The 25,442-nt window shown below is 46.9% G+C and overlaps 1 protein-coding gene across 1 annotated transcript in view; it reads left to right on the top strand.

Moving 5' to 3' along the window:
* Window positions 1-25,442, top strand: part of REV3L (REV3 like, DNA directed polymerase zeta catalytic subunit) — a 291,259-nt gene that overhangs the window by 245,481 nt on the left and 20,336 nt on the right. Inside the window, exons 20-28 of the mRNA XM_069726145.1 lie at window positions 1,457-1,575; window positions 2,602-2,720; window positions 3,140-3,281; window positions 3,583-3,827; window positions 16,163-16,271; window positions 16,749-16,955; window positions 20,621-20,730; window positions 22,936-23,050; window positions 24,494-24,631. Of these exons, the coding sequence (XP_069582246.1) occupies window positions 1,457-1,575; window positions 2,602-2,720; window positions 3,140-3,281; window positions 3,583-3,827; window positions 16,163-16,271; window positions 16,749-16,955; window positions 20,621-20,730; window positions 22,936-23,050; window positions 24,494-24,631 (1,304 nt within the window). The remainder of the gene's footprint in view (window positions 1-1,456; window positions 1,576-2,601; window positions 2,721-3,139; window positions 3,282-3,582; window positions 3,828-16,162; window positions 16,272-16,748; window positions 16,956-20,620; window positions 20,731-22,935; window positions 23,051-24,493; window positions 24,632-25,442) is intronic.

The following is a 25,442-nucleotide window of genomic DNA, read 5'->3' as shown; positions in this document are numbered from 1 at the left end:
TGAAGCCCAGCACACTGCCGCGCCTCTTCGTTCAGCTCCACCTACTGCTGCATGCGGCGTGCGCACCCTATCTTTAACATTGGGTACGCAGGCCATGCAGCTGTATGCGGATACCGCTGCATGTGTCGTTTTGACGGTGCAACGACTTGCGCCGAACGCAACATGATACATTTTTGTGCAGATGCCGCACCGTCAAAATGACGCATGCGGCGGAATCCGCATACAGTGGCATGGCATGCGTACCATGCGTACCCAATGTTAAAGATAGGGTGCGCACGCAGCCATAGGTGGAGCTGAACGAAGAGGCGTGGCAGTGGGCTGGGCTTCACGGAGGAAGTCCGCAGCCCGAATAAACTGTAGTGTGAAACTAGCCTTAGATGGGAAGCGCTGGCTGTCTTAGCAGTGGACACTGCAGACTCCCACACAGCGCGCTGCCACACAGATCTCCTCTATCCAGATGACTGATGAAGGTCAGGTATTGACCGAAACATCTAATTTATTTCTAGAATTTCTTTATTCAATAAATAAGTTCTTGAACACACCTATACGAGTGCCAAGTATTTCTACATCACAGCTGACGAATTTGGTTATCCTATTTGTGCACCACCAGAATTCCGGAAGTGCCGTGTTTTCCTAATTACCTCAAAACCTTAACTATGGCATACAAAGCCATCCACAACCTGTCTCCATACATCTGTGGCCTTGTCTCCCGGTACTTACCTTCATGCAACCTACAATACTCACAAGATCTCCTTCTCTAATCCCCTCTTTATCTCCTCTTCCTACAATCGCATACAAGATTTATGCCACGCATTCCCCCTACTCTGGAACCCTCTACCACAACATATCAGACTCTCGCCTAACATGGAAACCTTCAAAAGGAACATTATTATTATTATTTATTATTATAGCGCCATTTATTCCATGGCGCTTTACATGTGAGGAGGGGAACATGAAGACCTACCTCTTCCGACAAGCTTACAACCTGCAGTAACCCTTGTTCCACCATACTGCTGCATGACCAGCTCTACCCTCACCTACTGTATCCTCACCAATCCCATGTAGACTGTGAGCCTTCGCGGGCAGGGTCCTCTTTCCTCCTGTACCAGTCAGTGACTTTTGTTCAAGTTTATTATACTTGTTTTTTTTATGTATACCCCCTTTCATATTAAAAGTGCCATGGAATAAATAGTTCTATAATAATAATTTTTTAAAAATGTCCAATTTGCCTTTTTTTTCCTTTGCTTTGTTGTATTTTTCCAATACACACAAAGTAACTAAACATGTGTATAACAAAACGTGTGTAATTGCAATACATTCCTGGGAGAAATACTTCATTTTCTGGAACAATTTCAAGGGTGCCAACAGTCTTGGCCATGACTGTGTTTCTGTGCTCATAATGTAGCATGTATAACAATTGTTGGTTAATGTAATCTCTCTTTATATTTTATTTTAGAGGATGCAAATGAGAACCGATTCTCTGCAGAGAAAGATGAATATGGCGCTGAAACTATGAGTGAGATCAATATAGTTGGACGGGTTATCCTAAATGTTTGGAGGATGATGAGACCAGAGGTATTGCCCTTTTATTATAATATTATTTCATGCTCTAGACAGTGGTCATAAATAATACTGGACTATAACAAAAATCACTATTCTATAGTTTAGCTTCACACTTTTTGGACTTCTGAAAAATATGTTGATTGGCATAAAAAACACATTGAATTTCCTACATTTTATCTTATGGTTACTAATATTTAATGATAATCTGACACTTGTTTGAAAAGTCCCCCCTGAGGTCATTCAAAAATTAGAAGTTTGTTATCATAGTTCTAATTTTATACTATATCTCTAAATACAAAATGTAAACATAGTGACCCTGTGAGTGAGAAAGGTATGGGAATTTAGCTGTATTTAGATTCATATTCTCTCCAAAGTATTAGATTTCAATACAGACTCCCTAAACAACATTGGACGTGAGTTATATTGGGTATTGGCTCCCTCTACTGAGCACAGATGAAAAGTCTCTAAGTTTTCTCGCATTAGGGAAGGTGGCATTAGAAAGTGACTTATTTGAGTCAAGTTTTTGTTAAACATATTTTTTTGAAAATTTTGTTTTTTTTTATAGATATTAATAAAAAGAAGGTCCAGTTGTAGAACGGAAACATTAAAACAACTATAAGGATTGCCAAATATTTTTTTTTTCACTACAACTTCCGGAGTGCCAAGTTTTTCAGTTGCTCTATCAGCAGGTTGGAATCCTACTTGGGCACGTCATCCTCACAACCAGGAGTGCCGTATGCGCTTCTCCCATCATCTTTATGGCTGCGCTGAAGCATCAGAACACCGCAATTGTTTAGGCATGATGGCTACCACCTTAATTATATGCAGGAAATATAAATAAAAACAAATCTATAATCATAATTAATATATATGTATTTATGTTGTGCATAATATTGTAATTCATTCCCTTTGTATCCTCGAAGCCTCTTTTTAAAGGGACCTTTAATTCTCCTCTCATGAGCAGAATTGAGTTTCAGTAAACTGCAAGTGTGTTTTCTTTTAAGATTTCTAATGTTGTTTATTTCCATCTTGTTTTAGGTTGCTCTGACTAATTACACATTTGAAAATGTGGTCTTCCATGTTCTTCACCAGAGGTTCCCACTTTTCACTTTTCGAACATTATCTGATTGGTTTGATAACAAATCCGATATTTACAGGTAATGTTCTATAAATTATGCATTTTAACTTAAAGGGTTTGTCCAGGATTTTGATATTCATGGCCTTTCATTAGGATAGGTTATCAATATCAGATCTGGGGGGTTGCGACATCCGCACCGCAGGAGGGTGCAGGTCTCTTTTTCTAACGGACATATTTTATAATTTAGTCAGGGAAGATAACCCTTCTGTTTACTGTAATGTCCACCTGATAATGCCTTATCTTTCAGTCATTTATTACAAGTTTATGGACAATTTGCAAGTTACTCATTCCTTAGCATTATCTTTTTTAGGGTTCATAGCTTTAACTATTTATGGGACATTTAAAAATTTCATAATAAATCGGACACATTTTTGGATGTTTTTAGAACATGTAATGTGATTTTTTTTTTTTTTTTTTCTTCTGCATATCTGTTTCCAGATGGAGGATGATTGACCACTATATGAGCAGGGTGCTTGGGACACTCCAGTTACTCGATCATTTAGATTTGATTGGGAGAACCAGTGAACTTGCAAGACTTTTTGGGATTCAGTTTTTGCATGTCCTAACTAGAGGATCGCAGGTAAAGAGAATGACGGAATTCTTAAATACTGCTGTACTGCAGCTTTCCGGTGGTTGCTAAAAAGGGACCCAGCACAAGGTAGAAGCAAATTAAAGTGGTATTCTCATCTTGGCACACAATTCTAGAAGTAAAACATTAGTAAACCAGTACAAAACCGCCATTCCCATAACCATGCCTAATAAAGTGTGGGTTGAAGGCTGCCATGATGGCAATGATGGTGTTTATTCCGAAACTAAAATGCTGCACTGGAAGCATGAAGAATTACATGACAAAACTAATGATTTGTTATTTTTTCTTATAGTACCGAGTTGAATCAATGATGCTCCGCATTGCTAAACCAATGAATTATATCCCAGTATCTCCAAGCGCCCAACAACGAGCTCAGATGAGAGCCCCGCAGTGCATACCACTTGTGATGGAACCAGAGTCCAAATTCTACAGCAATTCCATATTGGTTCTGGACTTTCAGTCCTTGTACCCCTCCATAGTGATTGCATATAACTACTGCTACTCAACTTGTTTGGGAAATGTTGAGAACCTGGGAAAGTAAGAGCCATCGGTGTTTTTACCTTTCACATATGTATATGAGTATGTGAGTAACATGAAAGTGGATACTATAGGAGGACTTCATGGCAGGCCCAAAGCCATGACTACGTCCAAATCTTAATGTAGGCATTATACCAAGGTTGGGTGTCATTGTGAAGCTTGCATATATTGCTAAAATAACCATGGGATAATTCCCTGTTTTAGAAATTTATCATGTGCACTTTCCTTAAAAGGGTTGTGGGGACTTAACAATTGATGATCTATCCGTGGGATAGGTCATGCACAGTTGTGTAATAAAGTGTTTCCCCCTTCCTGATTTCCTGATTTCAGATCACCAAATAAATTTAAATGTTAGACAAAGGTAACACAAGTAATCACAAAATGCAGTTTTTAAATGAACGTCTTTTATTATTAAGGGAAAAAGAAATCCAAACCTACAGGGCTCTGTGTGGAAAAGTGATTGCCCTCTAAACCTAATAACTAGTTGGGCCACCCTTAACAGCAACATCTGAAATCAAATGTTTGCGACAACTGGCAATGAGTCTTTCTTTATCGCCTCTCATTGGGGGACACAGGAACCATGGGTGTATGCTGCTGCCACTAGGAGGCTGACACTATGCAAATAAAAAAGTTAGCTCCTCCTCTGCAGTGTACACCCCACCGACTGGCATTATACTCTTCAGTTTAGCTTAGTGTCAGTAGGAGGTGGACACGGGTCTTTCATTAGACCCTTATCTACCTCAATGTGCGTCGTTCCTTTTCAGGTTTCCGGAGGGATACAGGGTGAACAGTCACACCTGTACTCCCACATTATGGACTATGAGTACGGCGTGTACTGCCACCCCGTATCCTCATAGATCCCACAGCAGGACCAAGATCCTGGCACAGAAGCGTGCTCAGAAGTCCGGTCCTGGCTCCGTCCCCCACCCACTCGCCCACCAGAGCCTGTCGGTCGGAGGAGACGAGGACGTCCGTCACCACCTACACGGACGTCTAATACCTTCCACTTCTTAAGGTTAGTACCGACGGCGTGGGAAGTTAGGTGAGTATTTGTGCCCCTATCAGTTAGGGGGCCCTGTGGATCCCCTACGTTTCCTGCGCAGTTTTCCTTTTGAGCAGCGCGGTGCCTTACTGGCAGCCGCACTGCTATTTCTACGGCCGCACTTCTCCACCTGCGGCCGCACCTTTTTCCGAGACCCACCGATCTGGGTGACACTTAGGTCCCATTCCTTCCCGCAGTTTTCCACCGCGGCCGCGTTTTCACAGGCAGTCGCACTGCCTTACCTGCGGCCGCATCCTTTTAATCTTTGCGGCGCGGCCCCCTTCAGGCAGCCGCACCGTTTTCCCCGGCGGCCGTACCTTGGGAGGTGACGCGCGGCCGCGGTCCTATCCAGCGGCCGCTGGCTTCTAATTCAGGCCCCGGCTCTTCCCGGGCCTACTTCCGGCGCCGGCATCGGCGCTCCCCCCTTTCCTGCGGCGGCTGCAGCGCCTATCAGCCGGGCGGCGCCCGCACTGTTTTTTGCGCCGCACCGCCGATTACCATCTTTTCGGCGGTCACCGGCTTCTAATTTAGGCCCCGGCTTTCCCCGGGGCCTACTTCCGGTGACGCGCTCGCCCACTTCCGGTATCATCGGGCGGGCTTTCTCCCGCCCGACAAACTCCGCATTCTCCTCCCACCGGCGCCATCTCGTCTGGCTCCGCCCCTTCCTCCACGCCGCTGCTGGACGCTTAGGGCACGAGTCTCCTTCATTCTGCCACGCTCCTGCGCCGGGAAACTTCGCAGAGCGCTCGGTCCGGGGACGCAGCACGCCATCTGCGCCGGGGATCCACAGCATCTTCCTGCAGCTCCTGGTATCCGGGCTTTTCGTCTGCCGTGAGTAGCTCTGCACTGCAGACTGACACCCTCCTCTGCCCCACTGTCCCCTAACCTGCTGGCATTTTCTTCAGGGACCTCTTCAAAATGTCTAACTCTAAAGGGGGCCGCTCTCGTCCTCCGACTTCTTCATCTTCTGCCCTAGTCACCTACTTTGCATGTTCGTCCTGTAACAGCAAACTTCCCTCAGGTCAGTCCTCCCCGCTGTGTCAGTCCTGCAGCAACCCGATTGTTCCCACCGCCCAGGATCCCCCGGCTGTTCCGCCCGAGACTGACCCCCCCATCCCAGGCTGGGCCGCCTCTCTGTCACAATCGGTGGCGGATTTAACACGGGTATCTCAAACCCTGGTGTCCGCGCTGGATCGCTTACCCCTGCAGACCCCTGCCGTGGCCAGCGGGTCGCAGGAACCGCCGCCCGAGCCCTCCTTGATAAGCCACAAAAGGTCCAGACAGGAACGTCGGTCTGAGTCCTCTTCGCGCTCCATCTCGCCACTCGGCCCTCCCCTGCGGTCGGCATCTCCTCGACCCTCCTCCCCTGAGTCAGGCGAGGCACACTCTGATGCGCCCTCGGAGGATATTTCGGAGCTGGATTCTAACAAAATCGCCACCATGAGGGAGATGGTCCAGAATCTCATTGTGGCAGTAAACCAATCTTGTGGCATAAAGGATCCCTCTACGGAACCCGCAGATCAGGCGGTTTCGTTTAGACGGGCCAAACCACCTTCCAAGTTTTTTGCTCCTCATCCTGAATTCGAGGAAATCATGTCCAGAGAGAGAGAGAACCCCACTAGGCGTTTTCAGAGGGGAAAACGCCTGGGTGTGCTATATCCCTTTTCTCCAGAAGTTACCGCCAATTGGACGGTCTCTCCCTCGGTGGATCCACCTGTGTCCAGGCTGTCCACCAACACGGTGCTTCCTCTGTCAGGCGGAGCATCTCTGAAGGACTCTAATGATAGGGCTATAGAATCCTTTGCGAAGTCAGCTTTTGAAGCGGCTGCAGCGGCCATATGCCCAGCTTTTGCTTCCACTTGGGTTTCTAAATCCATCTCCAAATGGGCCAAAGAACTCCGTCGAGGTATCCTGGACGGGGCGCCTCCCATGCAACTAGCGGAGCTTGCCAACCAGATTTCCCACGCCGGTGAATACCTGGTCTCTGCCTCCCTGGATGTCGCGTCTTGTGCGGCTCAGGCTTCCAGCAATGCCGTTGCCATCCGCCACACCGTTTGGCTCAAGGCCTGGCAGGCGGATTTATCTTCTAAAAAGTCCCTCACTAGTCTGCCCTTCCAGGGCTCTCGTCTCTTTGGTTCCCAGCTGGATCAAATCATTAAGGACGCCACCGGGGGTACAAGTTCTCTTCTCCCCCAGGCTAAGCCTCGCCGCCCTCCTCCTAGACGGCAGTTTCGCTCTTTTCGGCCCTTTCGTCGCTTCGCTGCGTCAAACTCCTTTTCCCAGCAGCAACAGAGGCCACAGGCACGTCAGGAGAAGAAGGCGGTGTCCTTTAGGCCCACTCCGTCCTGGCGTCCTCGCTATTCCCAGGGTAGATCCTCCAGGCCCAGGACTGGAAGATCCACCTCGGCATGACTCTCGGCAAGACCCCAGCCCACCTCCCAGGTTGGGCGGCCGTCTTCTCTTCTTCAGGGACGTCTGGATTTCCGCAGTGGAGGACGCATGGGTCAGGGAAGTTGTATCCTCGGGATACAAGATAGAGTTCGCCTCCCGACCCAGGGATCGTTTCTTCCAATCCCGTCCTCCAAGAGATCCCGCTCTAGTTCCGGGCTTCTTCGCAGCCATCGCTTCTCTGCTCAAATCCGGGGTAATCGTTCCCGTCCCAGAGAAAGAACGGTTCACGGGTTTCTACTCGAACCTTTTTGTGGTACCGAAAAAAGACGGCAAGGTTCGCCCCATTCTGGACCTCAAATTGCTGAACAGGAGAGTTCGCCTGAGACACTTCAGGATGGAATCCCTTCGTTCAGTAATTGCTTCCATGGAGGCCCAGGAATTTCTATGCTCAATAGATATCCAGGACGCCTACCTCCATGTCCCGGTATTTCCCGGACATCACCGTTTCCTGCGCTTCGCAGTACAACAGGAACACTTTCAATTCGTCGCCCTGCCGTTCGGTCTCGCAACCGCTCCAAGGGTGTTCACGAAGATCATGGCGGCGCTGATGGCAATATTGAGAGTCAGAGGCCTGGTCCTATTTCCATACCTCGACGACATTCTCATCAAGGCTCCGTCCTTTGCTCAGGCCCACGAAAGCCTGTCCATTGTTCTCGACACCTTAGCCCGTTTCGGGTGGCTGGTCAACCGGAAGAAGTCCTGCCTTATTCCTTCTCAGCGCATCATCTTTCTGGGCATGCTTTTCGACACTCGTCAGAGCAGAGTCTTCCTTCCCAAGGACAAGAGATCCACTCTTTGTCGGGACATACGCTTGCTCCAGGGTCCTCGGCCTCCCTCCCTCCGATCGGCCATGAAGGTTTTGGGGAGGATGGTGGCTACCTTGGAAGCGATTCCCTTCGCCCAATTTCATTCGCGACCCCTTCAGCAAGCCATTCTGTCTCAGTGGGACAGGTCTGTCTTCTCCCTGGATCGGCCGATCAGGCTCTCTTCTCGGGTCAAGCGGTCCCTCAACTGGTGGCTGATGTCACCTCTCATCTCCCAGGGCAGGTCCTTCCTTCCAGTTCACTGGCAGGTGGTGACAACGGACGCCAGCCTGATCGGCTGGGGTGCGGTTTTTCCCCACCTGACGGTTCAGGGCCGTTGGTCGTTGCAGGAGTCAACTCTGCCAATCAATGTCCTCGAGATTCGGGCCATCTTTCTGTCCCTCCGCCACTGGGAAAGGATCCTCAGGGGCCTTCCAGTCCGGATCCAGACGGACAACGCCACGGCTGTGGCGTATGTCAACCATCAGGGGGGGACCCGGAGCTCCTTGGCCCTTGCTGAGGTATCCAAGATCCTCCTTTGGGCAGAGGCAACGGTTCCGGTGATATCCGCGGTGCATATCCCCGGCGTGGACAACTGGGCCGCCGACTTCCTCAGCCGCGAGGGCCTCGCGGCAGGGGAATGGTCCTTGCATCCGGAGGTCTTCCATCAGATTTGCCTTCGATGGGGGACTCCGGATGTGGATCTCACGGCGTCTCGAATCAACAGGAAGGTTCCGCAGTTCGTCTCCAGGTCCCGCGATCCTCTCGCAGTGGACGTCGATGCTCTGGCCATTCCTTGGTCACAGTTCGAGCTGCCCTACCTGTTCCCACCCCTTCCATTACTTCCCAAGCTGTTGAAGAAAATCAAAGCGGAAGGGGTGCCGGTCATCCTGATCGCCCCGGATTGGCCCAGGAGAGCTTGGTTCGCGGAGCTCGTCAACCTTCTCGCGGACGCTCCCTGGCGCCTTCCAGACAGGCCCGATCTGCTGTCCCAGGGTCCGATCTGCCACCCGAATTCTCGGTCGCTCAGTTTAACGGCGTGGCTGTTGAGACCGCGGTTTTAAGAGCCTCTCGGACCGGGTGATTCACACTATGATTCAGGCTCGGAAGCCTTCGTCTTCCAGGATCTACTACCGCACCTGGAAGGCTTACTTCCGTTGGTGCGAGTCCAACCGCGTTCCGCCTATGGTTTTTTCCCTGCCTTCTCTTTTGGCCTTCCTTCAGGCAGGACTGGATTCGGGCCTGGCGCTTAGCTCCCTGAAGGGTCAGGTCTCTGCGCTTTCCATCCTCTTTCAGAAGACCTTGGCCTCTCGGCCACAAGTTAAGACCTTCTTTCAAGGGGTAGCCCATGCTGTCCCGCCGTACAGGGCCCCTGTGGAGGCATGGGACTTAAACCTGGTACTGGACGTTCTGAGGGTTTCCCCCTTTGAACCTCTTAGGGAGATTCCTCTATCAGTTCTATCTTGGAAGGTGACCTTTCTTGTGGCCATCACGTCTATTCGCCGCGTTTCCGAGTTGGCGGCCCTGTCTTGCCGCCCTCCGTTTTTGGTCATTCACCAGGACAAGGTGGTCTTCCGGCTCCCACCTTCCTTTCTTCCTAAGGTGGTTTCCACCTTCCACCTCAACGAGGACATCGTTCTACCTTCCTTTTGTCCAGTTCCGACTCATCCTCTGGAGCGATCATTGAACAAGCTGGACCTCGTCAGGGCAGTGAGGATCTATCTGGACAGAACGTCCACTTTCCGGAAGACGGATTCCTTTTTCGTCATTCCTGATGGCACGCGCAGAGGCCAACCGGCTTCTAAAGCGACTATTGCTCGCTGGATCAGATTGGCAATTTTGGAGGCTTACCGGGTCAAGAACAGAGTGCCCCCTCCTGGGATTAAGGCTCACTCTACCCGGGCAGTCGGCGCCTCCTGGGCGGTGCACCACAGGGCTTCCGCCTTACAGCTTTGCAAAGCGGCAACTTGGTCTTCCATCCACACGTTCGCCAAATTTTACAAGGTCCATACCTACGCTTCGGCGGACGCCGGCCTAGGCAGAAGGATCTTGCAGGCGGCAGTGGTGAGTCCTCTGACCTGATAGAAGTCTGTCTTTCCCACCCGTGGGACTGCTTTGGGACGTCCCATGGTTCCTGTGTCCCCCAATGAGAGGCGATAAAGAAAACAGGATTTTTGGTTGCTTACCGTAAAATCTGTTTCTTGAAGCCTCCATTGGGGGACACAGCTCCCTCCCAATGTTTCTGTTATCTGTTTTATGACTGTTCTCACGTTTACAGTTCTCAAGTTTGTGGTTATGGTTTTTCAACCTTGTTCTTTTCTCCTACTACTTTCTCACTAACTGAAGAGTATAATGCCAGTCGGTGGGGTGTACACTGCAGAGGAGGAGCTAACTTTTTTATTTGCATAGTGTCAGCCTCCTAGTGGCAGCAGCATACACCCATGGTTCCTGTGTCCCCCAATGGAGGCTTCAAGAAACAGATTTTACGGTAAGCAACCAAAAATCCTGTTTTTACAACGCTCTGGAAGAATTTTTCTCACTCATCTTTGCAGAACTGTTGTAATTCAGCCACATTGGAGGGTTTCCAAGCATGAACATCCTTTTTAAGGTCATGCCATCTCATCTGAATCAGATTAAGGTCAGGACTTTGATCAGGCTACTCCAAAGTCTTCATTTTGCTTTTCTTAAGCCATTCAGAGGTGAATTTGCTGGTGGTTTTGGATCATTGTCCTGCTACATAACCCAAGTGCGCTTCAGTTTTGAGGTCACGAACAGTTGGCCACATATTCTCCTTCAGGACTTATTTTAGACAGCAGAATTCATGGTTACCCTTACCACAACAAGTCTTCTAGGTCCTGAAGCAGCAAAACAGCCTCAGACCATCACACTACCACCACCATATTTGACTGTTGGTATGATGTTCCTTTTCTGAAATGCTGTGTTACTTCTACACTAGATGTAATGGGACATACACCTTCCAAAAAGCTCAACTTTTGTCTCGTTAGTCCACAGAGTATTCTCCCAAAAGTCTTAGGGATCATCAAGATTTTTTTTCTTTTTTGCAAAACTGAGACGTGCCTTTATGTTCTTATTGCTCAGCAGTGGTTTTAGTCTTGGAACTCTGCCATGCCATCCATTTTTGCCCAGTCTTTCTTATGGTGGAGTCATTGACACTGACCTCAACTGAGGCAAGTAAGGCCTGCAGTTCTTTGGATGTTATGGGGTCTTCTGTGTCCTCTTGGAAGAGTGTTTGCTGTGCTCTTGAAAGTAAGGTAATCCAGGTGCACTACTATAGCTACCATAAATGTGTGAGGTGCAACCTCAGTCCATCTTACCCAAACAGACTGCATAAAAAAACTTCATACAATCCCAAAAGCTACTTGCTTTTTATCTTCCTACTCCTGCTGATATCAGGAGACATCTCCCCAAACCCCGGTCCACCATCCACCAACCTCAACCCCTACCCTACCTCACATCGAGACCTTAATAATCTTACTAATATTAATTGCACTCCTTCATCCCCTCCTTCTTTTAATTGTGCCCTTTGGAATCCACGGTCTGTATGTAACAAGCTTCCTTTCCTACACAATTACTTTCTGAAAAACTCTCTGAATCTGCTGGCCCTCACGGAAACCTGGATTCAGGATTCTGACACTGTCTCTCCTGCTGCCATTACCCATGGTGGCTTACAATTCTCCCATTCCCCGAGACCAACAAACAGACCTGGTGGTGGAGTTGGCATACTCCTGTCCCCACAATGCACTTTCCAGGTCATCCCCTCAGTTCCATCACTCTCATTCCCTTCCTTTGAGGTCCACACCATCAGGCTCTTTCGCCCCCTCTCCCTCAGAGTAGCGGTCATATACCGGCCCCCAGGCTCACCCACCCGCTTCCTGGACCATTTCTCTGCCTGGCTGCCGCACTTCATGTCCTCAGAACTACCAACCCTTATCCTGGGAGACTTCAACATCCCCATTAACAGCCCCACTTCCACATCTGCATCCCAGCTTCTGTCACTAACCACTTCTCTCGGCCTCTCACAGCTCTCAACCTCTGAGACACACAAGGACGGTAACACCCTGGACCTGGTTTTTGCCCGGCTCTGCTCAATCTCCTACATAGATAACTCACCGCTTCCCCTCTCTGACCACAACATTCTTTCCTTCACACTCACATATCCTCGCTCACCCCAGCACCCTCCTACACACCATTCAGTCAGAAATCTACAAGCCATTAACCCTCTTACACTTTCAGACTCCCTACGCTCATCATTGTCCCCAATATCTTCCTTTTCCTGTCCTGATCTGGCGGTACATCACTTCAATGACACTCTTAGAAGCACCCTTGACCAAGTAGCTCCCCTCACCCTCAGGACCTCCAAACACAGAATAAAACAGCCCTGGCTCACATCGCAAACCCGATTTCTCCAGCGATCCTCTGGGTGTGCTGAACGCTTATGGAGGAAAACACGCACACCAGAAGACTTCATACACTTCAAATTTATGTTAAGGACCTATAACTTTGCCCTTCACTTCGCTAAACAGACCTACTTTACCACTCTGATCTCCTCACTATCCAACAACCCCAAGAAACTTTTTGACACCTTTCACTCCCTCCTCAGGCCAAAAGCACAAGCCTCTATCACAGATATTTGTGCTGGTGACCTGGCCTCCCACTTTATAGAGAAAATAGACAATATCCGTCAGGAAATCCGCTCCCAACAACTAAGTTCAGTGACTCCCATCCCTCCCCTCATTGCCCCTGGCTCACTCTCCACATTCGATCCCATCACAGAAGAAGAAGTCTCCAGGCTCCTCTCCTCTTCTCGTCTGACTACATGCACTACCGACCCCATTCCCTCACATCTCCTCCAGTCTCTCTCTCCAGTTGTCACAAGTCACCTAACTACAATCTTTAATCTCTCCCTCTCCTCTGGCATTTTCCCCTCCTCCTTCAAACACTCTATCATTACTCCATTACTAAAGAAACCCACCCTCGACCCATCCTGCACAAACAACTACAGACCGGTCTCCAATCTCCCCTTCATCTCTAAACTCTTGGAGCGCCTGATATACTCCCGCCTTACCCGTTACCTCTCCACTCACTCCCTCCTAGACCCTTCACAGTCCGGTTTCCGCCCCCTACATTCGACAGAAACTGCACTCATCAAAGTGACCAATGACCTTCTGACAGCAAAACGTAATGGTGACCACTCTCTGCTCATTCTTCTCGACCTTTCTGCAGCTTTTGACACTGTTGACCACCCTCTCCTGCTCTCTAGGCTCCAGTCACTAGGCATTAAGGACACTGCTCTCTCCTGGTTCTCCTCCTATCTTTCTGACCGCTCCTTCAGTGTTCTGTTCTCTGGCTCCACTTCATCTCCTCTTCCTCTCACTGTTGGGGTACCTCAGGGCTCAGTCCTTGGCCCCCTTCTGTTCTCTCTCTACACGGCCCCAATTGGACAGACCATCAGCAGATTTGGCTTTCAGTACCATCTTTATGCCGACGACACACAACTATATACGTCATCCCCTGACCTTACCCCTGCTGTACTACAGAACGCCACTGACTGTCTGTCCGCAGTCTCCAACATCATGTCCGCTCTCTATCTGAAACTCAACCTCTCCAAAACTGAACTTCTTCTGCTCCCACCATCTACTAACCTCCCTAAATCTGACATTTCCCTCTCCGTGGGTGGCACCATAATAACACCCCGGCAGCAGGCGCGCTGTCTGGGTGTTATGTTTGACTCCGATCTCTCCTTCACCTTCCATATACAATCTCTTGCCCGCTCGTGCCGCTTACACCTAAAGAACATCTCTAGAATCCGCCCTTTTCTCACCATGGAGACAGCTAAAACCCTCACGGTCGCCCTGATCCACTCCCGCCTGGACTACTGTAACGCTCTATTAATTGGCCTCCCCCTCACTCGACTTTCCCCTCTCCAGTCCATCCTTAATGCAGCAGCCAGGGTCGTCCATCTGGCTAATCGTTACTCGGACGCGTCCGCTCTTCGCCAGTCGTTACACTGGCTGCCCATTCATTACAGGATACAATTCAAAGTACTTGTTCTCACCCACAAAGCTCTCCACAGTGTGGCACCCCCTTACATCTCCTCCCTCATTTCTGTCTATCAGCCTAACAGACCACTGCGCTCTGCAAATGACTTTCGGCTAACCTCTGCACTAATCCGTACCTCCCACTCCCGACTCCAAGACTTCTCCCGTGCTGCGCCAATCCTCTGGAATGCTCTACCCCAAGATATTAGGACCATCCATAATTTGCATAGTTTTAGGCGCTCGCTCAAAACACATTTGTTCAGAGCGGCCTATCACGTTCACTAATCAAAGTTATGTTATGTTTGTGTGTGTGTAGCCCATTCACTATCCCCATCTATTCCCCAACCCCTGAAGATGGCTGGACCATGATTGTAAATACATCATTGTAAATACACACCTGTACTTTGTATCTCCCCCACCTCATTGTAGATTGTAAGCTCTCACGAGCAGGGTCGTCTTATTTTGCTTTAATTATTGTATTGTTAACGTTGTTACTTATGACTTTTGTGTTTGAAACTGTTAAACTGTAAAGCGCTGCGGAATATGTTGGCGCTATATAAATAAAGATTATTATTATTATCAGTAGTAAAAACAATCAATGTCAAAAGAAGAGAAAAAGCACTACTGCAATTATGCACACTACACCCGAAAATAGTAAAAAATGTATACATAAACTTTATTGGCACATGATACAACACTTAAACATAATTGAAAACAAAAGTGGGTACAACCACTCAACATCCTGGAAAGATAAATATCAAGTCATTAGTATATTATATCATGCATCCCCATACTGAAACCAATAGTTAGTTCCATAAACAATATAAAATCTAATATTTAATATAATTCAAGGTATGCACAACCATAAATTATGATACGGGTCTGCTCCCTATAAAGACCTATAAAGTGCTCTTGGGATAATTTTCATTGGCCGGCCACTCTTAGGAAGGTTCACCACTGTTCCACGTTTTTGCCATTTGTGGATAATTGTTCTCTCTGTGGTTTTCTAGAGTCCCAAAGCTTTAGACATGGCTTTAGAATCTTTTACACACTGATCGATCTTAATAACTTTGTTTCTCATTTGTTCCATAATTTCTTTGGATTGCGGCATGATGTTTAGCTTTTGAGTATCTTTTGGTCTACTTCACTTTGTCAGACAGGGTCCTATTCAAGTGATTTCTTGATTGAGAACAGTTGAGGTAGTGATCTGGCTTGGATGTGGTTGGGAATTTGAACTCTGCTTCCCAAAGATGTGATAAATCACTGTTAATGGGGGGGTGTTTGTGTTTTAATGGGGGGATGCAATCACTTTTTCACACAGAGCCCTATAGGTTTGGATTTCTTTTTCTTTCCCTTGATAAAGATCTGAAACATTTAATTGTGACCAACATGCGAAAGAATAGGAAATCAGGAAGGGGGCAAACACTTTTTCGCACAGCTGTATATGAGATCATTGTGGGTCTTGTATCTGGTGTCAGACCTGTACCCATCTCTAATGTGATGACCTATCACAAAGCGACATCAGTTATTCAGTCCTGGGCAATCCCTTAAATCAGCAGGATATTTTATGAATGTCTAATAGATGTGGATCCATGATAGATGCTTGAATACTGTAGCTGTTTTTGTTCCCTTAAGACAACGGAGAGGAAGTACTACATGTGCGTAGTTCTCTATTCACACTTATAGGAGATTCAGAAACAGCCAAACACTTGAAATTGTCTTTATTTTTCCTTTGCGGCCCACTTACATGAGGAGCAACTTCTTCAGAAAAGCCTATAACCTATTGTATTATTAATATGGCCAGCATCCTTTCCCTTCTCTAGTCCTCACAGGCAGGCTATTCGTTCCCCCTCTATTTGTCTGAAAACTCATTTACTCATGACTTTGTCATATATACAGAACCCTGGGATCACTGACGCTCTGACATAAATAATAATTATGATAGATTCAAATAAGAACATGTTGCTACTTGTTTTCTAGGTGTGAGGAGTTAAAATTTGGCTGCACATCTTTGCATGTTCCTCCAGACCTCCTCTACCAGCTTCGGCATGATATTACCATATCCCCTAATGGAGTTGCCTTTGTTAAGGTAAGAAGTCTTGCCTTGGTATATCCTGACATACTCTATATTATGAAGGTCAGTATTATACCTCTGTACTGGGACTTGGATCTTTTACATTTGCTAATGCAAATGAAATTTGATTCAAATTGTCCTGTTTTTTTTTCTCCCAGGTTTATATTTAGGTTAGTGAAAATTATCCAGCATGGTATATACAAGTCTTAGTCAATAAATATATTATGAGTTATTATCCATGGGGAGATGCTGCTGTTGTACAATCTTTAGGACAATGCTTCACAGGAGAAAGTGCAACTTGTTCCTTTACTGCCACCTATAGATCAATGTCCATAATGGGCGGGTGATGAGCTCTCGCCATATATTTCCAACACTTTATCTTCCCAACTTATCCATATCCCTGGATGACTTTTTGCTCACATTCTTGTGAATATTATCTTATTCCAAGCTAATTATTTCACTATTCAACTTTGTATTTATGTCTTTATTCAGGCTTCTGTTAGAAAGGGGGTGCTGCCAAGAATGCTTGAAGAAATTTTAAAGACTCGAATAATGGTGAAACAGTCCATGAAACAATACAAAGACGACAAAAGCCTTACTCGCTTGCTCGATGCCCGGCAATTGGGATTGAAGTTAATTGCCAATGTCACATTTGGCTATACTGCCGCTAACTTTTCTGGGAGAATGCCCTGTGTAGAGGTATGAAGGCTTCCAGATCACAATGACTGAAGAGCATGGTAGCCTATGATTCCTTATATATATGATACTGTGGAATAAATTCACTTCAGGCTCCTGTCACTTGTCGAGTTTTTAATGTTATTGCAGAAAGAGGCCCTAACATTTTAAAGACCCATGTTCCCTTCCACAGTCTGTGCCTAATCTAACTCTATAGTTGGGGGTTCATTACTATTCCCTGCAGCTTCATAAAATTATTGGGAGAACAACATCAACACTGTGTGTATATATTTGAATATGTGTGTGTGTATGTATGTATATATATATATATATATATATATATATATATATATATATATATATATATATATATATATATATATATATATATATACTAGATGGTGGCCTGATTCTAACGCATCAGGTATTCTAGAATATGTATGTATGTACGTCGCGCTTAGCACCTCCACGTAGTATATAGCACAGCCACGTAGTATATAGCACAGCCACGCAGTATATAGCACAGCCACGCAGTATATAGCACAGCCACGTAGTATATAGCACAGCCCCGTGGTATCTAGCACAGCCACGTAGTATATAGCACTGCCCACGCAGTATATAACACTGCCCGCGCAGTATATAACACTGCCCGCGCAGTATATAACACTGCCCGCGCAGTATATAACACTGCCCGCGCAGTATATAACACTGCCCGCGCAGTATATAACACTGCCCGCGCAGTATATAACACTGCCCGCGCAGTATATAACACTGCCCGCGCAGTATATAACACTGCCCCCGCAGTATATAACACTGCCCACGCAGTGTGGGCACCAAATCCCTGTTAAAAAAAATAAAAAATAGTTATATACTCACACTCCGGTGTCCACCGAAGCTGTCCCGAGACCACTAAGTCAGCTGGGTAATTTCACAATGCATCACTGGGAATGGAAGCTGGCATCAGCATCGCGCACGTCGGTGGACGGCGGAAGGTGAGTCTAGCACAATTTTTAATTTTTAATTATTTTTAACATTATATCTTTTTACTTATTGATGCTGCAAAGGCAGCATCAATAGTAAAAAGTTGGTCCGGGATGGGACGACACACTGGCACTGACTGGAGGGGAGTTGGGAGGGGGCACTGACTTGACAGTAGGGAGGGGCCAATTCACGGCGGGACTAAGCCTGTCGCTGATTGGTCACGGCGGCTGCGACCAATCAGCGACGCGGGATTTCTGCGACAGGAAGACAGACAGACAAACAGACGGAAGTACCCCTTAGACAATTAGATAGATAGATATAATATAATAAAACTAGATGGTGGCCCGATTCTAAAGCATCGGGTATTCTAGAATATGCATGTTCACGTAGTATATTGCCCAGCCACGTAGTATAATGCCCAGTTACGTAATATATTGCCCAGTTACGTAGTATATTGCCCAGCCACGTAGTATATTGCCCAGCCACGTAGTATATTGCCCAGCCACGTAGTATATTGCCCAGCCACGTAGTATGTAGTATATTGCCCAGCCACGTAGTATATTGCCCAGTCACGTAGTATATTGCACAGCCCACGTAGTATATAGCACAGCCCACGTATATTGCCCAGCCACGTTGCACAGCCACGTAGTATATTGCCCAGCTACGTTGCACAGCCCATGTAGTATATTGCCCAGCCCACGTAGTATACAGCAGTGTGGGCATCATATCCCTGTTAAGAAAAAGAATAAAAATTAAAAATAGTTATATACTCACCTTCCGGAGCCCCCGGATCCAAGCGATGCGGTTACCGACGCTCCTCGCACGCTCCGGTCTGAAGAGTGCATTGCGGTCTCGCGAGATGATGACGTAGCTGTCTCGTGAGACCGCTACGTCATCATCTCGTGAGATCGCAGTATGGACCGGTTACCAGAGCATCGCGAGCGGGAAAGGCCTGTTGTGGATCCGAGGGGCCGACGGACGGGGAGTATATAACGATTTTTTAATTTTTTAATTATTTTTAACATTCGATATTTTTACTATTGATGCCACATAGGCAGCATCAATAGTAAAACGTTGGTCACACAGGGTTAATAGCAGCGTTAATTGAGTGCGTTACACCGCGGCATAGCGCGGTCGGTTAACGCTGCCATTAAACCTGTGTGAGCGCTGACTGGAGGGGAGTATGGAGGGGGCACTGACTGCGGGGAGGAAGGAGCGGCCATGTTGCCGCCGGGACTGTGCCTGTTGCTGATTGGTCGTGGCTGTTTGCCACGACCAATCAGCGACTTGGATTTCCATGACAGACAGAGGCCGCGACCAATGAATATCCAGGACAGACAGACGGAAAGACATAGATTAGTAGATTAGTTTGCACGTACGTGTTTTGCAGATAAGGGGCCTTTGGTGCACCCTTGGCATGCCCAAAGGGCTCAGTTCACCACTATAGCCCCCTCAATGTGCATACTGAGAGCTTTGTCATATCTTGATTGACAGCGTTCTAGCGAGTGCTGCCTGAACTCAATCAGCAGCTATACACCGCTGTATGAATAGAGCAGGAGCCCAGCTGCACGCAGTGTCAGTGTGTGCTCTCTGAACGCTGGTCACAGCACAGTACCGAGCAGCAGCCGCAGACAAGAGCCAGCAGTGAGCGCGCACACTAACACTGCAAGAGCCTGCACACCACTTATACACATTGTCAATGGCTGCTGCTCCGTACTATTCTGCGGGCAGGAGCCAGTGTTCAGAGCACACACCATAAAACTTATTTATTTGAAAAGATTAAAATAGGTACAGAAGTTGGTTTTATGGAGTGCCAAATGTTCGGAAAACTTTACGTGATTTGACTCAGAGCCAGCAAGGCATCCAGAGTGTCCATTACACAAGGGGCACAGGCTTACCTTTGTGGGTCAAGCATGCAGTGATAAGTTCTTTATGCATTCAGATAGCTCACACTGACACTGAGCGCGGCTGGGCTCTTGTATTTTCACTGTGAAGGTGCAGAGCCGCTGATTAAATCAAGATGTGACTGGGTTCAGTATGCCAATTCAGGGGGCTTAATGGTACCCCGAGCCCTTTGGCCACACTAAGTAGAGTTCACATATGCCCCCTTATTTGCATACTAAATAAATGTTTGTTTGTTTTCTGGCAACTAAACCACTTAAATCTATACTACAGATATGGCTTTTATAGGGGCCAAGTCCCCTACATACATGTATAAATGATTTAAAGGGGGAACAGAACTCCCTTTTAAAGTGATTTTCCTGAGTTATGACATATGCACAACCTAATAGCCAGTTACTGGTGGGATGTTTGCACATTTCCACATTAGAGGTCATCACCAAGTAGAACTATTCTAGTCTTTTTATGTCATCAGGAGACATATCTTTATTTTCTTTTCACATATCAAACTATAATAAAATATACCGTAAGTGTAATCAAACTAAGGGTCTTGTATGATGTTTCCATGTATAAGAGCTCTGAATCAGTAATCTGTGATCAGTGAGCACTTCACCAACCAATATGGGATGAATGATCTTGAAATGAAATTGAGAAATGTTTTCCCTGTAAGCGTTTTCCTTGACTTTTACATCATGGTAAAGCTTTATGTATCTGGCAAACATGCACTATTATTGCTGTCCATCTGATATTAGGATATCTCATTCTGCAGATTCCACCCAAGTAATGACTTCTGCTTTATCTTCTTTTAGGTTGGAGACAGCATTGTCCATAAGGCACGAGAGACTCTGGAGCGTGCTATAAAACTTGTGAACGACACAAAGAAGTGGGGAGCCAAAGTTGTGTATGGTGATACCGACAGGTAATGAAATCATTGTTCTCTGCTTTTATGAAGAGGATTTTCCTGCATTAGGCTCTGTGGGATTGGCGGTCCCAATAAAATAAATTAGTCTGTTTTTGGTCTGAGTTGAGATCAGTCACCCATTGAAAGCAATGGGTCCTTGGGGGGGAAAAAAACAGAAAATAAGCAGCACACTGATGGCATCTATGTATCATCCAAGTGATGCCTGTCTAATGTGTAGCAGAAGCTAGGGAGAGGAACAAAACAAATGCAACATCTTATTCAAGACAGCAGCATGTTCACCAGGTAAAAAAAAAAAAATCACAATGATAGTTGGAGCGCCCCCAGACACAGGGCCACAGGTTACTCAGTACCGGTCCTCTGTGTCTCAGTTCTGGGGTTGTCACGGTGACGGGACCCGGTCCGTGACCCTGCTAAGGGGCGTCCAATGAAAGGGTGGATGGTAGTTTGTCAAGGGTTCGTGACGCCACCTGTGGTGTTCGGTCAGGGCGACCGACGCTGCTTCCGGGTCCGCTGGGGTGATGGAATGGCAGCTAGGTGGTATACCTTCCCACAGGTGAAGTGTATCCCCAGGGCTTCCCAGTAGTGTAGGTGGCGATGGTGTGAGGCGCAGTTAATAACGAGGACACAGGGTTGCAGTCTCTTTACATCTTTACTGGTGACTTCAGGATCCTCAATCCGGAGCACTGTTAACAGGGCTGTCTGAGACCGGCTGGTCCGAAGGCACATCCAGAGTTCCCTTTGCAGGTGGAAATCAGTGCCTACCAACTAGCACCTGTGTGTTGCAGTCCTTCCCTGCTGAGCATTCGGGATAGTCCTCACAACTGTCATTTCTATTCTGATATTCTGCTTCGTCCCCCAGTTTGGTATGGCTAGGACGCACCCGTTTGACGGGAAGGCTCGGAGCTATTCTGGGACCCTAGAGACGCCCCTCTCCACGCTTGCCCCCTATGTCTTCTTAGGTGATGTATGTTAGACAGCCAACTTATAATCAACTGTCCTGCCTCTGTTTGAAGTAATGCTTGGAGTCAGTTACTTCCTCGGCGTTCTGGCCACCGGCTACGCGCCTCAGTAGGATGTTGCCGATCTCGGGGCACGACTCCTACTGGTTCTCCTTTGTGCATTGATCTCGTTTCTCACTTCTCCACAATATACTTCGCTTCGTGTCCTTTCTTTAGATACCGCCGCAAGGTAGTGCAGGCGCGGTTCTGTAACGATCTGTCCTTGTCGCTAAGTCACTGCCAGGTTCCCACGCCTGACAGGGACCCCTCTGAATCTTCCCTGCACCACCCCCTGCCACGGGATGTTGCCTGGACAAAACCCAGCCAGCTTCTGACTAACTTCCTATCCAACCCCCAGTTTTACCAAAGTTTGAGGAGTGGCCTAATAAATAGAACCTTTTGCTCCCCCTGGTGGCCGGAGTGTGAAATGTAGTGTGTGACTGTGATACCTGGTCAGGTGAACTCCTTTAGTGCCATCAGACGTACCATCACTCCCCTTAGTGGCAGAGCGACATTACTGCAACGACCAGGTCTCTGGGGCGCTGCATTATTAATTATTTTCATGGTGGAGAATTGAAGTACAAAATGTATTGAAGAGTCAAGAAACCCAATGATTTTTCACAAGTCTTAGCCACATATCTTTGAGGGTTCCCCTCCCGTTATCTATGCAAACATTATCTTAGAAAATATATCATTGACTATCATAAACAGTTTTTAGCTGCAGATATAGTGGTAATCTGCATGGAGATGGCATTTAAATCATGATAGGCTGGTTTACTGGAGCAGTGGCTACAGGGAAAAATGAGGTTATAGTCTCCCTGCAGCTGCTTGTTACAGACATTAGGGTGGTGTAGGGGGTTGTAACAGTCACTAAGTATGTGGTGAGCACGCTGTCATCACTCCCTTGCACGTGAAAACCTGCTCTACACACACGCTGCAGAGCAGGCTGTAAATCAGTGTCGAGGAATGATTATAGACAGCTTCATTTTCTCTGTAGCCACAGCTCCAGTACATCAACCTAATATGGTTTAAGTGCTAGTGACCTGCAGAATACCACTATATCGCCTGGTAAATTGTGTTTATTGAGGTGATGACCAAGAGCGTGTATCAGTGAGACTGTATCATCGCTGATTGTAACTCCACCAATGCTGACTTCTGATAACGATTTCTACCATTATTCATATATTATCCTTATATCTTGTAGTATGTTTGTGTTGCTGAAAGGGGCAACTAAAGAACAGTCCTTTAAGATTGGAGAAGAAATTGCTGAAGCCGTCACTGCCACAAACCCAAAGCCAGTGAAACTGAAGTTTGAGAAGGTATGTGTAATGCCAAAATAAAAATACAGATTACAAGGTTTTAGTACTTTTGCAAAATAAAAACATATTGTTTTTTTTTTTTTTTTTTTTTTGCAAGAGTCCTATTTGTGTTGCCACATTGATAGAACCATGACTTTCTTAGGCTACGTTCACATTTGCGTTGTGCGCCGCTGCGTCGGCGACGCAACGCACAACGCAAATAAAAATGCACCAAAACGCTGCGTATTTGCGACGCATGCGTCCTTTTTTGCCGAAATTTGGACGCAAAAAAATGCAACTTGTTGCTTTTTCTTTGCCCGACGCTTGCGGCAAAAAAAACGCATGCGTCGCACAACGCATGTCCATGCGCCCCCCCATGTTAAATATAGGGGCGCATGACGCATGCGTCGCCGCTGCCGCGCCCGACGCAAACACGCAAAACGCTAATGTGAACGTACACTTATTCTTTCATAGAGGTCTTGTTTTTTTGCAGGATTGGCTGAAGTTGTTATTAGTACTACTTTAGGACTATAGAACTTATTGTGTAATTTCTAAAATAAATAAATAAATAAATTCGTTTTTGGATAAGGGAAACGTTTTCTGCATGTTAAAAGTCCCAAAGAACAATTTGCATATTTAATTAGTACAAGTGTGTTAGGGTACCGTCACACAGTGCCATTTCGATCGCTACGACGGTACGATTCGTGACGTTCCAGCGATATCGTTACGATATCGCTGTGTCTGACACGCAGCAGCGATCAGGGATCCTGCTGAGAATCGTACGTCGTAGCAGATCGTTTGGAACTTTGTTTCATCGCTGGATCTCCCTCTGTCATCGCTAGATCGGTGTGTGTGACACCGATCTAGAGATGCGATCCAGCGATGCGTTCGCTTGTAACCAGGGTAAACATCGGGTTACTAAGCGCAGGGCCGCGCTTAGTAACCCGATGTTTACCCTGGTTACAAGCGTAAAACTAAAAAAAAGCAAACAGCACATACTTACATTCTGGTGTCCGTCAGGTCCCTTGCCGTCTGCTTCCCGCACTGTGACTGCCGGCCGTAAAGTGAAAGCAGAGAACAGCGGCTGTGCTTTCACTTTCACTTTACGGCCGGCAGTCAGTGAGTGCGGGAAGTAGACGGCAAGGGACCTGACGGACACCAGAATGTAAGTATGTGCTGTTTGTTTTTTTTTAGTTTTACGCTTGTAACCAGGGTAAACATCGGGTTACTAAGCGCGGTCCTGCGCTTAGTAACCCGATGTTTACCCGGGGACCTCGGGATCGTTGGTCGCTGGAGAGCTGTCTGTGTGACAGCTCCCCAGCGACCACACTACGATTTACCTACGATCACGGCCAGGTCGTATCGCTGGTCGTGATCGTAGGTAAATCGTATAGTGTGACGGTACCCTAAGACCTGTATGATCTAGTACTGACACTCTACATATCACACTTCTACATCTTCCAGGTGTATCTTCCATGTGTTTTGCAAACCAAGAAGAGATATGTGGGCTACATGTATGAAACCCTTGAACAGAAGGATCCCGTTTTTGATGCAAAAGGCATAGAGACTGTGAGAAGAGATGCTTGTCCCGCTGTTGGTAAGGTAAGGAGTCAAAGTCAATATATATTTCAAAGTCTTCTCCCAAGTGCAGAGACTTATCCCTATACCTCCATCCCCAAATGTGCAAAAACAAAAGGTGAATTCACACGGCCAATTCACAAGCGTCCCTAGAAGAGAAAAGTGAATTTGATCGGGTCAGGGCTCATTGGGCAAGCTATAGTGCTTACTGAATATGCTGCAGAGGGAACCCGGATACCTGGATCGCATCGGCCGAACAGCTGTTCGGCTCCGCGGCTGTGTGAAAGTCAGTACACATGCATGGAGAGCCCAGCAAACAGCCCGAGCTGAATAGCTGATCAGCCGACACGATCCAGGTATCCGGGTTCCCTCTGCAGCTATTCGGTAAGCACTATAGCTTGCTGAATAAGCCTTGAACCGATCAAATTTGCTCATCTCTAGTTCCTAGTAAATCTCATTTACTGATGAACCTGCAGTGTAAACTGGCTGTCAATTACAAACAAACCGCTTATTCGTCAGGTGACATGTTAAAGCTTAAAAATCCTCATTCTCAGCAGTACATTGTCCTGTGTAAATCAGTGTGCTGCTGAGAACAGTGACCATCTGTGCATCGAACGATCTTTTATCAATCATTCTCTGCTCATGGTAAGTGCGGTCATCTGTCTAAACAGGATAGTTAACAATTGCTGTTCCTCAAACCTAGCCAATATGTCATTGACTATGTCAGGTCGGTTAGTGTAAAACATGCACTGAGATGTTGCATAATCCGCATCTAATCATATACGGTACTTCTAATAACAGATTTAATGCCTTTATCTACACACCCCTGTTAAAA

Source organism: Ranitomeya imitator, chromosome 5, assembly GCF_032444005.1.
Source record: "Ranitomeya imitator isolate aRanImi1 chromosome 5, aRanImi1.pri, whole genome shotgun sequence".
Classification (NCBI taxonomy): Eukaryota; Metazoa; Chordata; class Amphibia; order Anura; family Dendrobatidae; genus Ranitomeya; species Ranitomeya imitator.
Note: the sequence above shows the minus strand (reverse complement) of the source record. Positions and strands in the feature narration are given on the sequence as shown.